This window comes from Fukomys damarensis, unplaced genomic scaffold (assembly GCF_012274545.1).
Source record: "Fukomys damarensis isolate Sample0158 unplaced genomic scaffold, DMR_v1.0_HiC HiC_scaffold_12, whole genome shotgun sequence".
NCBI lineage: Eukaryota > Metazoa > Chordata > Mammalia > Rodentia > Bathyergidae > Fukomys > Fukomys damarensis.
Window position 1 is genome coordinate 6,705,657 of NW_022900924.1, and position 16,458 is coordinate 6,722,114.

General features: G+C 45.0%; 1 protein-coding gene across 1 annotated transcript in view; it reads left to right on the plus strand.

Moving 5' to 3' along the window:
* Upb1 (beta-ureidopropionase 1) overlaps nt 1–16,458 on the plus strand; it is a 30,311-nt gene that overhangs the window by 3,570 nt on the left and 10,283 nt on the right. The window contains exons 2-5 of the mRNA XM_010603907.3: nt 2,071–2,242; nt 4,289–4,376; nt 9,165–9,259; nt 16,197–16,358. Coding sequence (XP_010602209.1) covers nt 2,071–2,242; nt 4,289–4,376; nt 9,165–9,259; nt 16,197–16,358 — 517 coding nt within the window. The remainder of the gene's footprint in view (nt 1–2,070; nt 2,243–4,288; nt 4,377–9,164; nt 9,260–16,196; nt 16,359–16,458) is intronic.

The window sequence follows — 16,458 nt, forward strand, 5'->3', positions numbered from 1 at the left end:
ATTAAAGCCAGGGCTTCAGGCATGCTAGGTGAGTGCTACCGCTGATCTACATCCCCAGCCCACAGTTATTTATGTGGCCTCAAGCTTGTGATCCTCCTGTCTAGGCCTCCCAAGTATCTGGGATTACTGGCATGCACCACCCTGTCTAGCAAGACTCTTGGGGGACCCAGGGCCGTCACACTGATCTATACCCTCGTCCCTTTTAAACTTTTAAAATTATGAGACAGGGTCTTGCTAAGCTGCCCAAGCTGGTTCAAACCTGCCTGCAATCCTCCTGCCTCAGCCTCCTACAGTGCTGGGATTATAGGCATGAGCCACTGCGCTTGGCTGGCAGCATGCTTTCAAAGGGGCATTAATCCCATGCATGAGGGCCCCATCCTCATAACCTAACCTTATCCAAGAACCTCATCCCTTTAGTGTTTCCATCTGTGATTTGGGAGGTGGGGAGAGACATTCGGTTCATCACAGTAAAGCCTAGCTTGCCTCACCTCAGGTCTAGGAGAATGAGGTCTGCGGGGAACTGGGACCGAAGGGGTGCACGGCTTGGCCAGTAAGATGGAGGCAGCACGAGGCATAGATAGAGGGTGAGGAAGTCGACGAGATTGCAGAATAATGGGGCTGATGAAGGGTGGAAAGACAGAAAGAGAACAGCTGTGGGCCCAGGCGAGGTTGGCGAGAAACCTGCCCGGTGAGGGTTATAGCCGTGCTTGTCCTGCCTGACCCTTTGCTGCACTGAGACAAAAGGGCCAGCTTCCAGTGGGCCATCTGGCTCCTGCGCCCACCAGCCCTTGGGAAGCAGGCACACACAGAACCTTCCCGTGTTTCTCCTTGGACTGCCTGGGCATCCTCGGGTTGGAGCTCCAGGAAAGCTTAGTAACCGTCTACCCGGGAGGACTTGCCCTGGGCCGAGTCCCGTGAGAGGGGCCCTTCTGCCAGCGGGTGGGAGGGCTGTCTGAGGCAGTCACAGCGCAGGAAGGGAGGGAGGCGAGGTGTGGGCACCGCTGCTATTTCTAACCTGCCAGAGGGAAGGGAACCTTGACTATTTGAAAAGCAGGCTGATTGTCAGGGGCGGAACCGAACGGGGAGCTGTCAGGGCCATCACTTGGAAAGTACCTGGCAGGGGGGCGGTGGCAGGGGGCTTAGGCTGACAGGGCTGTGATTTTGAAAGAAATGTCTTTAAGAAAGTGATTTGAAGTAGGAGAGAAATATTATTATTAGATAATGGCTGTCAGGTTATTTTTGATGTGTTCTCTGGGTATTTCGTAATCCTCTCCCCCTCAGATGGTAAGCCCTTCCTGGCCTGGGGCCGTGAACCATGTCTCTGGGAGTTTTACCCAGTTCCCCCACACAGCAGGTGTCAGGAGGTCTTGCTGCCTGACCAATGGTCTCTTTAGCAGGAGGTTTTATAAATAAGCCGCTAGCCTTTATTAATCACAAACTCGGATGGGCACTTGGGCCTTTGGTCTGAGCACCTACACCACATCAAGGTGGGGACTCACTGCCCTGAGGCTGTACTTCCTTAAAGCTGAGTGGCCCCAGGGTCTGCCTCACGCTGTCAGTTTTTGATCTCCATTCTCCAAAGCCCCTCTCTGTCATCACAGCCACCTCATTTACTACGCTCCACGTAGCTCTCTGATACTACTTCAGAAATATTTTTTGGAACTGATTCTTCTCTGTACACAGCTGAGACTTTAATCCCTGCCCTGAGTTTATTAACTCCAAAACACCAACCTCTCAACTGGACATGTACACACACACACACACATATACACACACACACACACACACACCCCTCCACTGCCAGGCCTAACCATGCCGCCTCCCCGAAGACTGCTGACCTCAGATAAAGTCCGGGCTGAGTGTTGTACACACTCACAGCCCAGCCCGCCTGTCCCCTGTCCCCTTTAACTCGGGCAGTGGGATGCCCCCACCTCTCTACTTAATAAATGACTACAAAGGGCATGAGGGGGATTTTTTTTTACCGTTGTTCTGGGAATCGTTCTGAGGGTGTGTCTTAAACGCAGCAAATCTCATCGAAATCCTCTTCCCTCCTCTTTCGTGCCCATTTAGGTCGCTCGATCTGCCCAGGAGAGCCTTTGAAGCTGCCTGCCAGGGCAATTTTGAGCTACAGGGACATGGCTTTGAGGCAGCGGAGGAGCAGACGAGACACCCCCAGCTTGTGCGAGTAGGGCTGGTGCAGAACAAGATCCCCCTCCCCACGGAAGCCCCCGTGGTGGAACAGGTACAGCCCCTCTTGACCATAGATACTTGCAAGGGGAACGGGCTCAGCCTTTGCTTTCAACACATCACAGTCCCTGAGTGGCCACTCGTTCAAGGTCCACGGGCCCAGGCACCTCAACGGGCAACCGACCGAGATACTTCTGCCCTGGCTTCCCTACTACTTCTCTCTAGCTTACACATTTGGTTCTTTTATTCCTCTTCTGTTTTGTTGCTGTTATTGTATTTGGTGGTTTTGGTTTTTTGAGGCAAGGTCTTGCTGTGCAGGCCAGGCTGGCCTCGAACCCGCAGTGATTCTCCTGCCTCGGCCTCTTCGATGCCGGGATTAGGAACATGAGCCTGGCTAAACGTACTTTTCTTTGTGGGAGAGGCCTTATTGGTGATTGAGCCCTGAGTCCTGTGCATGATAGGTAAGCACTGTACCACTGAGCTACAATCCCAAATCTCTTCAGCCCTCCCTTCCAAATTCCCATCACACAGTTAATCCAGAGTTCCATTTACCAACCAGCAGAGCGCCCTTTGTCCGACTCGAGCTCTGGGCACGGGACGCTGCCTCTTCAGCTGCCTGCCAGGAGGCTGCCTGCGTGGACAGGACTGTCCTGTGTGCCTCTGCCTTAATCCTGAGGGCAGGGACTCATACCATCAGCTGATGGTGCCTTCAGGTTTACAGGAATATGACAGGCATCCACTACAGTTAGTAAATAGATGGGACGGTCCCTTTGTACTTCTCTGCAGCAGCGTGTCACGGAGTAGAGTGTGTCACGTGTACAGCGTTCGTTCTATTTTCGCCTTCATTGCCTTCCTCCAGCTCCTCGAAGTTCGATGGCTTTCTGTACAGCTTTCCTCCGAATGCTGGAGACTTATCAGGGAGGGGTTCTGGAGAAAGCTAAGGTGGCTTGGATTCCAGATCGGGTTCTCCACCATCATTCCCTTTGCTCCTTCCTTTGCTTCTGTTGGACTAAAATTTGTCTGGGGCGTGGGGATGTAGCTCAGTGGCAGGCATGTGTGAGACTCTGAGTTCGATACCCAACATCCCCACTCACCCACCCCTCTAAAGGTGTCTGGTTCTGTTTACTGTGGTCTCTGGAATTGTGGACGTGCCCCTCTGTCATTCAAGATGGCCAGGCTGTAGCCTCAGAGCTGTCATTTCTCCCCCACACCCAGCACCTAGCAATACACTGCACATTGCCGACTTGGGCTGATGCTGGCAGGAAATTTCCGTGGAGCCTGGGGTACCCGGCCTCTCAGGGGAAGAGCACTGGAGAGAGTTTGTCCTCCCTCTGGGTTTTAAGCCTGATTCCTTTTTTCTGCCTTCGAACAAACACTTCTGAATGTCTCCTGGGAGCCAGACTTGGTGCCGAGGAAATAGAGATAAGTGTGCCTCCTTTCTGTACCCCGGGAGCCTGTGGGGTCCTGAGAGTGCCAGACAGCAAAGAACCAGCAGAGGCACAGAGGGAACAGTGCCCTGCAGGGACAGCCGAAGGTGGCTGGGGGCATAAAACACAGATGACACCTCCAGGAACACAGGATGTGGGGAAAAGCACATTCCTGCCCAAGGCCACACTCCGAAACATGAAGATTAAGAGCCAAAAAGATGATTTATTGACATAAGATTCACCCCAGAGGTGGAAGAGGCCACACAAGGCAAGCCTAACACCTCAAATGCAGGACGGTGCTAAGTGGACCGTGCCAGGCAGAGGGAGTAGCTGGTTTTGGGCTGTTGTCTGTGTGCGGGTGCTGGGGCACCCTGTGTCCAGCAAGCGGAACCATCCTCCTCCACACCTCAGCAACCCCGCTAGGCAGGCAGTAGCTTCCCTGTTGCCAGGTAAGGAACTGGAGGCAGTGTCCAGGGCTCTCTGGGCACCCAGGGCTCCTGTGCCTCTAGCTAGTCTCGCAGAGTTTGGTCTGATGAGAGAACCGGATATCAGAACCTCTCCGGCCTACTCACACCTGGTCGGGCGGAAGTTTGTTCTGTGTACACTGGGATGAACTTAAAATTGCCTCACCAGGAGAAGTGCATGGGTTCTGATCCTCACCGTTCAATCATCAGGTCTCTGCCCTCCACAGACGCATAGAGGCCATTGTCGAGGTGGCAGCAATGTGCGGAGTCAACATCATCTGTTTCCAAGAAGCGTGGAGTAAGTCTCTCTTTTGTAGCGTTTCTCAGCCACCTTCTAACAATTGTGTCTTACCTCCACCTCGCCCAGAGTGTCTGCTACCCAGTTTGAAAGTAGTTTTCCTTTCCTTTCTCATCCATAGAAGGCGATTTGTCAACACCACCAAGAACCCTGGCCCGCTTCCCTTTTGCCATCCCACTGTCATTCCGTCCTTCTGATTCTGCCTCCCCCATCTTTCTGAATCCATCTCACACCTCCCGTTCTCTGTATCACTGCCCTGGTCTAAGCCACCAGCAGTCTCTGGAGATCAAACCCAGGGCCTGTGTGCGCTGAGCTCGTGCTCTGCTGCTAAGCTACACCCGCCAGCCCTTCTCAGCCTTTCTAATCCCTCTACCTCATCTTTCTTTTTTCTGGTGCTGGGTATTGAACTCCGGACCTTGCGTTTGGGAGACAGGCAGCGGCACCACCGAGCAAGATCCCCGGCCCCCCTGCCTTGTCTCTTGACACCCTTTGCTTTGCCCTCCTATCCCAACTTCACTTCAGACCTCAGCTCAGGACCGGCTCCCCAACCTCCCTATCTACAGTTGAGTCCCCTGTTATACATCTTCCTGGTCCCACATACTTTTTCTTTATGTTATGTGTTGTTTTACAGTTTTTATCAAGGTTATATGTGCTCATGATTTAGAATCAATATCAATCTACGAGGTCTGTTAAGCAGAGTATCTGTTTTGGCAAGAGGCAGTCTCTTTCAACACTTAACTGATTCCCTTGGAGTTTACTTTTTTTTTCCCCCCTTTGTGGTACTGGGGATGGAACCCAGACGCTTTACACTAAGCTACATTCCCAGCCTCTTTTAATGATTTATTTGTTTGTTTGTTTATTTATGTATTTATTTTGAGGCAAGGTCTCACTGAGCTGCACAGTTGGCCTTGAACTTGCTTTCCTCCTGCCTCAGCCTACCGAGCTGCTGGGATTATAGAGGCCCAATCCTTACATCTAGCTGGAATTCACCTTTGTTTCTGTTGCTGCTTCCTAATGTTTTTTGTATCGCGTGTTGACTTCTCATCATGAAAGAAGTCAGTGTTCGTCGTTTGGCACCTTATGCCCCTTTTCCACACATTCGTTCTTGTTCTGTCCACATCCAGTCTCTTCCAAGCCATTTTGTCAATGTTGATTTCTCTTCTTGAGTCATTTTCTGTTTTTCCTACAGGTTGCTTTGTTTTCTACATACTTGCCACTAGTCCGACCCTATACTTCCGGTCAGTCCCTTAACCTGTTCAGACACTTCAGGCGGTTAGTTCCATCTCCTCGAAGCAACCTGCCCCAGAACCTTCTCACCGTGCCTGTCTGGATTAGTCGCCCCCTCTGCTGGCCACCCAGTGGTCATCCAGGGTCTCCCTTGACCATCATCCTCCAGGTTCTTTCCCTTCCTTTCTGGGTTGACTCCCTTAGGGGGTAAATACTTTGAGACCTTGTGCATCTGATAATATGTATCTCTACAGCTTGCTTGGTGATTTGGATTGGTATCAAATTCTTGCTTGTTTGTGTTGGTACGGGGGGATCGAACTCCAGACCTTGTGCTTGCGAGGCAGGCTGCAGAACCACTGAGCTAAATCACCGGCCCTATCAAATTCTTGTTTAGATACCATTTTCCTTCAGAAATTTGAACTTACTGCCCTATGATCTTCTAGCTTTGAGTTATTGGTTAGCCCCAGATCATTTTGATTTATGATCCATTGTTTTGTGATTTGCTTTTCCCCAGAAGTTTATAGAATCTTCTGTTTCTGCAGATATGCTGCAATTTCATACTGATGTCCTACTGGGCGCACCTCATTCTAACCTGTTATTTAGCTCACACCATCGATTCTTTCAGTCTAGAAACAGGTCTTGTAGATCTAGATTTCCTTGTTTTATTTCATTAGTTATTTTCTCCATCAAAAGACAAAGTTAAAATTAGTTTGAGTTTTAATTAGCTTTGTTTGTGATTTCTAGAATCAGGCTCACTTTTTTTTATACAGTAAAAGTTCTAGGGAGCCGAGCAGAAGAGACTGGCTTCAAAGACTGAGAAAGACTGAACAAAGTAGAAACAGGACAAAGAGAGGATTGGTTGTTTTCAAAGTTTCCTTCCTTGTAAAGTGGGACCAGGGAGACAGGACATTAGCAAAATAAGTGATTGACATTAGGTTACTTCTTTGGTAAGTATTAAAACACAGGCAATGACATTATCATGCTAGTTGAAACTGACCTGTTTGGGAAATTGGGTTATCTTTTCTCTTTCCCGAGGTCAGATAACTACTTTTCTGTTTGATAACACAGAACTTTAGCATGGGTGATATTGCCTTGATTTTTAGTCTTCTCTGTTGGGGCCCAGTACAGGAGCTTAGTTCAAAACAGTGCCCTCCTACAATTTTTATTTCACCTTAATCTCTTTTTTCCTTCCTCTCTTCCTGAATGTTCTACTGCTAGGATGTTGGAACCCTGGACTATTTCCCTAATTTTCTTACGCATTTCCTCCTATATCTTTTTGTCTTATTCAATTTCTTCTAATTCATCATTCAAGCCTTCTATTTCTCCTTTCATTTCTGCTACCGTGTTCTGAACTGACAAGCATTCTTTTGCCAAGGGTCCCTGTTTTATCATATTTTGTATCATTGTTGCAATATCTTCTCTCATCTCTAAAGATACTAATGTTAAGTAAAATTTTGTTCCTTTTGTAATCCCTACTTCACTTTGATTTTTTTTGTGTGTGAGAGTATTTGCTTATATTTGAAGAGTTGGGGATTAAAAAGCTGACTGTGAACTCTGCGTTTGTGGAAAGGGTTCATTCACTGAGCTCCATTCCAGGAGGATTGGATTTATGGTAAGCCTGATATTCGTGTCTCTGAATCATTCCCTTCAGATTGGTCCAGTTCCTCAGAAAAGATCCTTTTACCTTCTTGCCAAGACAGGAAAGATGATAAGGGTCTAGAATAGTGATGTTTGTGTTGTCTTTCCCATTTCCTGTCATGTTTGTTCTTTCACTCTTGTTTGTGGACTTTTCATTGGTCTGCTGCCTCCATTAAACTATAAACTCTAGGAGGCCAGTGCCTATGTTAATTTGTTGGTTTGGTTTTTTGGGTTTTTTTGCCCATCACTACCCACCCCATGCTACCTGTCATAGCTACTACAACCCCTGGTGCATGACAGGCACTAAAGATACTTATCGTACAGCTTAACCAACTCCTGCCCTTTGTTAGCCTGGAACTCCTGCTCATTTATCAAATGTGGACACCCCCTTCTTGGTGGGGCTCTGGGGACTCCCCCAGGCATAGCTGAGCACTCTGTCCTGCCGGGATAAACATCCTAGGTCATAATTTGCCTTTTTCACTCTTGGGAGTTCCCAAGAGCAAGGCCAGTTCTGTTTTGTTTTGTTTTGTTGGCACTGGGGATTGAACTCGGGTCCTTGTGCTTGCAAGGCAGGCAGCAGAACCACTAAGCTAAATCCCCGGCCCAAGGCCAATTCTAAATCAAGAGCCTGACACCATGTTGGGTCTATGAATATAGGAACCCCTTCCCCACCAGTTGGAAGTTCCTGGCCTCCCTCTAACCTCCACTCCACACTCTCCTTTTGAAAGTTTATGTTAGAGTATTTGTGTAAGCCGGAAAAGAACCTATTAAAATGGAAACAGAAATTTGGACCCTTATCAACTTGTAATGAAATCATCATGGTAGATTTTATTCTCTGGGGGCACTTGAGTCATCCCTAATGCTCTAAAAGCTGAGAATTAATGGCCATTAAGGAACATTTTTGTTATCAACAGATTTTTGTTGTCTTCCTTAAAATAGTTCATCTTCACCACAAGGGCCCAAAGGACCCTTGAGCCTGGTGCTAAAGCCCTGGGGGCTGTTGCTGGCAGCACCTGTAACTTGCTTGGGTGGCTGAGAGCCTGGCTATGCCGTTGGTGATGTGCTCACTCTGACACGGTCTTAGGTCCAGGCTTCATGAGACCAGAAGGAATTAGGAAGCTGAGTCTTCTCTTGTTTCTCTGAAGTGAGAATCACAACTGTTTCGTGGCGCGTTGCCACACCAAAACCATGTCTGGGAGATACTGGCTGTCGTTATTTCTCCTAAATAGGCACAACCCCCATGCCAAGGACAGTTAAACACCCTCCAGCCACATCATGAAGACTCCTGTGAACACTTCTTGCGAGATGGCCAGTTCAGAGCCAGTGGAACCATAGCAAACATCTAGAAACTGCCATTAGGTTAATCTCTCTGAAAGAAATGGACTTGGGTTCGTGCGAGGGAGTGGAGCTAAAAAGTATGCTGAGTTGGCCTACAAGTCCTGGGTTCAATCACCAGCACTACAAAGAAACAGTAACACCAAACATACATATACACACACTCCAACCCAAAAGCAAAAAGACCTGGTAGGCTTATGACGTTTCCTATTGAATTAGCCATCTAGTAGGCACTGGCAAGAAATCCTGAGAATAATAGTGCATGGACCGTTGGCCGCATCCAGTGGACCAGTGGCTAGACTCCTAGTGGGATCATTCAGTGAGTGCCTTTTCTTATTTCGGAAGATGACTCCCTGGGGAGAAGAGAGTCTCCCCCACCACCCCGTGACTTCCTGCTGCTGAGTCAAAGAGCACCCCTCGGGCTGTGTGTAGTGAGACTATGACCTTTCTTCTCTCTCTTGTTTTGTTTTTTTTGTTTTTTTTTTTTTTTTTTGGTACTGGGGATCGAACTCGGGTCCTTGCGCTGGCGAAGCAGGCCACTGAACCGCTGAGCTAAATCCCCGGCCCCGACCTTGCTTCTCTTTACAGCTATGCCCTTTGCTTTCTGCACGAGAGAGAAGCTCCCTTGGACAGAGTTCGCTGAGTCAGCAGAGGATGGCATTACCACCAGATTGTGTCAGAAGGTAAGAAATCAACCGCCTCTCTGACTGCCGCTGCCGAACCTGCACAGGCTTCAGGACACAGCCAAAGCCATCCGAGGGTGGCCCTTGACTATGGGAAATGTACTTGTTGGATGCTTGTTTTATCGAGTAAGATTAAGTACACGTATTTGCCTTTCTTTCTTTCTTTTTTTTTTTTTTTGGTGTACTTTTACTTAAGTCATAGACTTTCCGACCCTGAGGAGCCCTTCGTGACTCTTCCAGGTAAAGGAACTATGGGCTGGGGAGAGGTGGCTCGGGGGTGACTTTGTGCCGAGGCTGGTGAGTGACAAAACTAGCTCTCGAGGAGCAGGGACATTGATTCCTAGTCCACAGCTTCGCATGCTGCACTTGCCGCTCCCTTGACTCACTGCCTCATCGGCATAGAGATTGGGTTTGATTTTTCTTTATTAAAGCTTCAGAATACACATGATAGGACCCCATTTATACGAACTGTCCAGAACAGGCTAATCTCTAGGGACAGAAAGCAAATTCATGGTTGCAGCGGCTGAGGGAAGGGGTGACTGTTAATAGGTACAAGGTTTCCGTTTGGGATGATGAAAATTGTTCTAAAATTAGATTGTGGCGATGGTTGCAGATCTCTGTGAATGTGAAAAACATTGAATTTGAAAAGAGTTTGGGAGCTGGCGGTACACTTCCGGGTGAAACACTAGCCTGTCACACATGAATGAGGCCCTGGGTTCGATCCCCAGCACTGCCAACGAGAGAGAGGCAGAATTCGAGGCTGCATGGATTAATTGGGCTGTTATCGGACAACCCCATTCAAAGAGGGAATGGATAGCCTATCCTTTTTCTCATCTCTAACAAAACTCCTTTGATTTCCTCTGTGTTCTTTTAGACTTCATACATCATATACTTAGGGTCTGGGGAAGCAGAGCTATAATCACAGTGACTTTACTGATACTTAGTTGGGATCCTAAATATCTGTATTCTTAAGCTATGGGGAAACAAAGTATTCATCGGGTTGCTGCTGTATGAAGGAGGCTAGCGCTACTGGTGACCCTGAACCAGGGTTGGGAGAGGGTGTGAATGAGACCTGGTGCCGAGGGCACCTGTCAGCATCAAGCGGCTGCCCATAGCACCACCCCAAGTGTTGCCTTCCGAGGGTGCCTTCCCTTCTCTGCTGTCAGCAAGGCCGGCGGTAAGGGAGAACTGATGAGACTTGAGAGCAAATGGGAGCTGGAACTGTTTATCCTTATGGTTCTTACTTGATGCAAAAGGAATTTAGGGCCTTCTGGGGCTTGAATGTGTCCCCAAAGTTCAATCGCTAGAAACTTAATACCTAATGCAGGCATTGAGATAGGACCTTTAGAGGTGATTCAGTCGCCTCCCGAGGGGAGCGAGGCCTGTTATTTCAAGAGTGGCTCCCTCTTGAGGGAGTTTGACTCCCTCTCTTGTCCTTCCATCTTGGGCCATGGGATGACACAGCATAGAGAACCTCACCAAATGCTGGCTCCTGGATGGTGGACTTCTCAGCTTCTAGAACTACAAGAAATCTCTGTTCTTTATAAATTTCCCAGTCTCTGGTATCCTGTTATGGCATCATAAAACAGATTAAGTACCAAAGAACTGGTTCTTTTGTTTTGTGTAGATGAGAAGCAAAATGCTTTTTTTTTCCACTGAGTTTATTGGTACTTTTTAGTATACAGTACAGTTACATTCATCATAGGAATCTTATACCTTTACATGACACATCTTGGTTCTCATTTTTTCCTATACCCCCGCCCTCCCTTTACCCCCTCCACCCTCCTAATGGTAAAGTTTATGGATTATATAAGACATTTTATATATCTAAGTTATAATATGGTGTATTTTGATAGGTGTCTTTTTAAATTGAGTTTATTGGTACTTTTTAAGTATACAGTACAGTTACATTTATCATTTGGATCTTGTAACTTTGCATGACAGAATTTGGTTCTCATTTTCCCCATTCCTCTGCCATCCTTTCACCCCCTCCACCCTCCTCTATTTACAAAGACTTTATTTCCATTTTTTTCCTTTTCTCATGTTTTTTCTTTTCCCTATTTCCTTTCCCCTACCCTTCCCACTTCCCCTACACCTTTAGCCTTTTTCTTCCTATTTCACATTATCATTTATACAGTTTGGATCTTACTTACACTTTTAGGTTTTCACAACAGAGAAACTATTCGGTATTTACACGTGCATATCCTATTTATTTCACTTACGAATATGGCCTCAATATACATCCATTTTCCTATGAATGACTCTAGTTTCTTCTTTGTTGTTTTTTGTTGTTGTTGTTTTGTTTGTTTGTTTTGAGACAGGGTCTCACTATGTAGTTGAGACTGACCTGGAACTCACTATGTAGCCCAGGCTGGATTTCAAACTCACAGCAATCCTCCTGCCTCAGCCTCCCGGGTGCTGGGATTACAGGAATGCATCATTACACCCGGTTTAGTTTCTCATTCTTTATGGCTGAGTAGTATTCCATTTTATAGAAAAATCACCCCTTCTTTATCCCAGTAATGAACAATTGGGCTGTTTCCAAGTTTTAGCTATTACAAACTGTGCCACTGTGGGTGTGCATATATCTCTGTGGTATGATTCCTTTAATTCTTTTGGAAAGATATGCAGCAGAGGGCTAGCTTGGTCAAAGGAAACCTCTAATCCTAGTTCTTTGAGGTGTCTCCATATTGATTTCCACAGTGGATGCACTGGTCTGCACTCCCACCAACAATGGAGAAGGGTTCCTTTCTCCCCACAACCCCGTTAGCATTTGTTATTGGTTGATTTCTTGATAGCAGCCATTCTTTCTGGGGTGAGGTGGAATCTCAGTGTTGTTTTCATCTGCATCTCTCAAATGACCAGTGATGTTGAACATTTTTTTCATATATTTATTTGCTGCTTTTATTTCCTTTCTGAGAAATGTCTGCTCATTTCAGATGCCCATTTTTGAATTGGGTCTTTATATCTGAGGTGCCTGATTTTTTTGAGTTCTTTATTTTAGATTTTTTTTTATTTTCTTCATTCAACTTTGGTAATTCATAAGTATCTAGAAATCTGTCCATTTCTTCTGTGTTTTCCATTTTATTAGAATACAGGTTCTCGAAGTGGGCATTGATGATCCTCTGGGTTTCTGCTGGATCTCTTGTGACTTCACCTTTTTCTTTCCTAATTGCATGGATCTGAGCCTTTTCTTTCCTTTTTTTTGACAAGGTTGGCTAAGGGTTTATCAACTTTGTTTATTCTTTTGAAAAACCAATTCTTTGATTCATCATTTTTTTTTGTATCATTGTCTTAGTTTCCATTGCATTGATTTCTGCTCTTTATAATTTCCTCCCTTGTATGAGTTTTGGGCTTTCCTTGCTCTTTTTTTTCTAGGCGCTTAAGATTCAGCATTAGGTTGTTTATTTGAGCTCACTCTGTTTTCCTAGTGTGGGCATTCACTGCTATGAATTGTCCAGGTAGAACTGCTTTCATGGTGTCTCATAGATTCCAGTATGTTGTATTGGCATTATCATTTATTTATAAAACCTGACTAGTTTCTTTAGTTTCCTCTGTGACCCATTGACTGTTCAAGAGAGTGTTGTTCAATTTCCATGTGTTTGTGAATTTCTTCCAGTTTCTTATGCTATTGATCTCCAGCTTAATTGCACTATGGTCTGATAATATACATGGAATAACTTCATTTCCTTTGCATTTATTTAAACATTTTCTATGAACTAATATGTGGTCTATTTTGGAGAATGAACCACGTGCAGCCAAAAAGAATGTATATTGTGATTTTGTGGGGTGGAACACTCTGTAGACATCTATTAAGTCCATTTATTCAAAAGCTTGGCTCAGTTCTAGTATCTTGTTGATTTTTTTTTTGTCTAGATGATCTGTCTATTTGTGATAGTGGGTTATTTAAGTCCCCCACTACAATTTTATTAGTGCTTATTTGGTTTTTCATGCCCCTTAATATTTTTTATATAGTTGGGGGCATTAATGTTTGGTGTATATATATTTATGATCGTCATCTCTCCCTCTTGGATTGTTCCCTTTACAAGGATGTAGTGGTCTTCTTGTCTCTCTTAATTAGTTTTGGTTTGAAATTTATGTTGTTTGTGAATTAGATAGCTACCCCTGCTTTTTTCTGGGCTCCTGCTGCATGGAGAACTGTTTCCCATCTTTTTACTTTCAGTCTCTGAGTTTCTTTTTGAACTAGGTGTGTTTCTTGTATACAACATGTTGTTGGATTTTGCTTCTTAATCCATTATGCCAGTCCATTTCTTTTGATTGGTGAATTGAGGCCATTAACTGATTTGGGCTTTTAACTGATATGTATTGATTTATCATTGTCATGTTACTGTCCTGTTGTTGGCTCTTTTTAATTTTCCCCCTCTCCCTTTAGTTTCTTGCCTTGCCTGATTGCTTTGCTCTGTTGGGCCTCATGGTGTTGTGACCTTCATTGTCTTTTTCTAGGATATTGTTTAGAATTTTTGGAGTGCTGCTTTGGTATTCATAAAGTTTCTCAGGTGTTCTTTGTCATGGAAGTATCTTATTTTTCCATCCATTTTAAAAGAGTTTTGCAGGATACATCAGTCTAGGTTGGAGGCTGTTTTCTTTTAGAGCTTGAAATACCTCACTCCAGGCTCTCCTTGACCTGAGTGTTTGTGTTGAAAAGTCTGCTGTGATTCTAATGGACTTCCCTTTGCATGTGATTTGTTTCTTTATTGTAACTGCTTGCAATATTTTGTTTTTTCTGTTGGGTTTCCAGGATCTTGACTATTGTAAGCCTTGGTGTAGTTTTTTGTTTGTTTGTTTTTTTGTTTTTTTGGTTTTTAAATCTTGGCTAGTTGAGTCCTATATGCCTCACTTATCTGTATGTCAAATTCTTCTCCTCTGGGAAGTTTTCTGTCATTCTGTGAACAGCTTCTTTTTAAGTCATTTGTACTTTATCCTGTTACTTCATGGGTTCCTATCAGTCTTATATTCTTCTTAGCATCATCAAGCAGTTGTTAGATCGATTTCTCATGATCCCTTACAGTTTTTAAGAGATCTGTCTTTTTTCATGGTCACTGACTGCAGTCCTATCTTCTATAGCTGAAAATCTATTTTCACATTCATTCATTCTGCTGTGAATGCTTTCTATAGAGTTTTTAATCTCCTGGATATCCTGATGTTTGAATCTGTTTCATGGATTCCATTTCTTTCCTATGTTGGGCATTTATGTCTTCTATCATGGTCCTGAACTCCTTTTTTTTTTTTTTTTTTTTTTTTTTTTTTTTTTTTTTTTTTTTAGTTCTAGAGTCAATCATGTCTTTCATTGTGCTTACCATCTCTGTAGTTATCTGGGAAATTATTTCTGTTTTGAATTTTTCTAGAGCCTGTTTATCTGTTTTGTTACTTCCTGTGCTGAGTTCAGGGTATCCTGGTGGTTGGTTGATTGTCAGACTTTTCCACCTTGTTTCCCCTAGAATTTGCCATTGGTGAACTGGAAGTCTATATTTGTGCCTTGCTTAAGTGTTTTCTCATTTTTATTTTTGTTGTTGGGCTATCACTGTCCTGGGTTAGTACTTTGATCTTCCTGATATAGCTGCTCTTTAGGTTTTGAGTCTCTAATGACTCAGAGACACTCTCATTTTCATATCAGGAAGAACAACTCATTAAATCAGTCACAACCCTTTAGCCCAATTGATACAATCAGCAACACAATAACATCAAGAACAGCTTAGAAATTGACCATTTGTGGTAGTTATTAATCTATCACCTTTAACCATGTGAATTAAATCATAATCAAGGACCAACCCAAAATGTGTTTATCATGAATAAACTCTTTAATATCATAACTTTACCCCTCAGGATGGGGACTTCGAAAGGAGGGGAATAGATAGGTAGAAGGATAGGAGGTTTCAAGTGAAGCCAGAGGACACAGGATGATCATGCAAACTCTAGGAAACTGTTGAAGACAAGAGGGAAAGACAGAGTGCAAGAACACAGACAAGAATAGAACAGCTTAACAGTAATAGGGAAATTATAAGTTATATTCACTTTCCTTTGAAACTAATGACAGTCAAGTGCAGGAAAAAGCGAGAAGAAAAGAAAAATCCAAATTAGGGCATAACAGGAACAAAAAGGGAGATGAAGAACAGTGTGGGGGAGCAAGAGACTGAGTGGGAAAAAGAAAGAGAAAAGGAAGAATTTAAAGAATGGGAAAAATAAAATTTTTAAAATTAAAATTAAAAATAAGAGGAAAAAGAAAAAAATTTGAAGGGCCTCCTTTATGGTATAGCTCTGCTATCACAATAGACAATGTGGGCAGCAAGTGCAGAAAACAGCTTAGCTCTTCGTGTTGGCTGGGAAGCCCTCACTGGTCTGCTCCATTGATGGCCCAGGGTGCTGGAGGTGGGGGAGCAGCAAGCTCCCCATGCGGCTGGGCAGTCCTCACTGGTCTGTTCTGATGAAGGCCCGGGGGAGCTGGAGGTCTTTCTTTGGTTTTTTGAAGACAGGGTTTCACTATATAGTTTGGGCTGGCCCTTGACCTTACTGTGTAGCCAGGCTGGTCTCAAACTCATGGCAATCCTCCTGCCTCAGCCTTCTGAGTGCTGGGATCACATGTGTGCACCACCATGCCCAGCAGAACCATCTCTTCAAGTTCCTGCCTTTAGCTCTTTTAGTTATATACCCAAAAGTGAGATTGTGTGATTCTGTGTTTAATTTTTTGAGGAACCTTCATAAGGTTTTTCACAGTGGCCACACCATTGTATAGTCTCATCAGCAGCTCACAGATGATGACCATCATGGCCATCAAGACAGCACTGGCATTTAGTATTCCTAATAAGATCTGCTCCAAGTGATAGCTCTGAACCAAGCCTCATTGTTTAGTAGGCTCATTAAATGCACTGAAAAGGTACAATTGATTTGAATGTGGAACACTGTGAAATTCATTTTCCAGCTGGCGAAGAAGCATGACATGGTGGTGATATCCCCCATCCTGGAACGAGACAGAGATCACGGGGATGTTCTGTGGAATACAGCTGTGGTGATCTCCAATTCTGGAGCAATCCTGGGCAAGACCAGGAAGAACCACATCCCCAGAGTGGGCGATTTCAACGAGGTGAGCTGCCCCTTGGGTGACCGGCCCAGCTTGCTTGTCCCCCTTCTGTGTACAGGTCTCCCCGGGCCCTTCAGTGGGGTAAGTTCCGTGTGGGAGAATG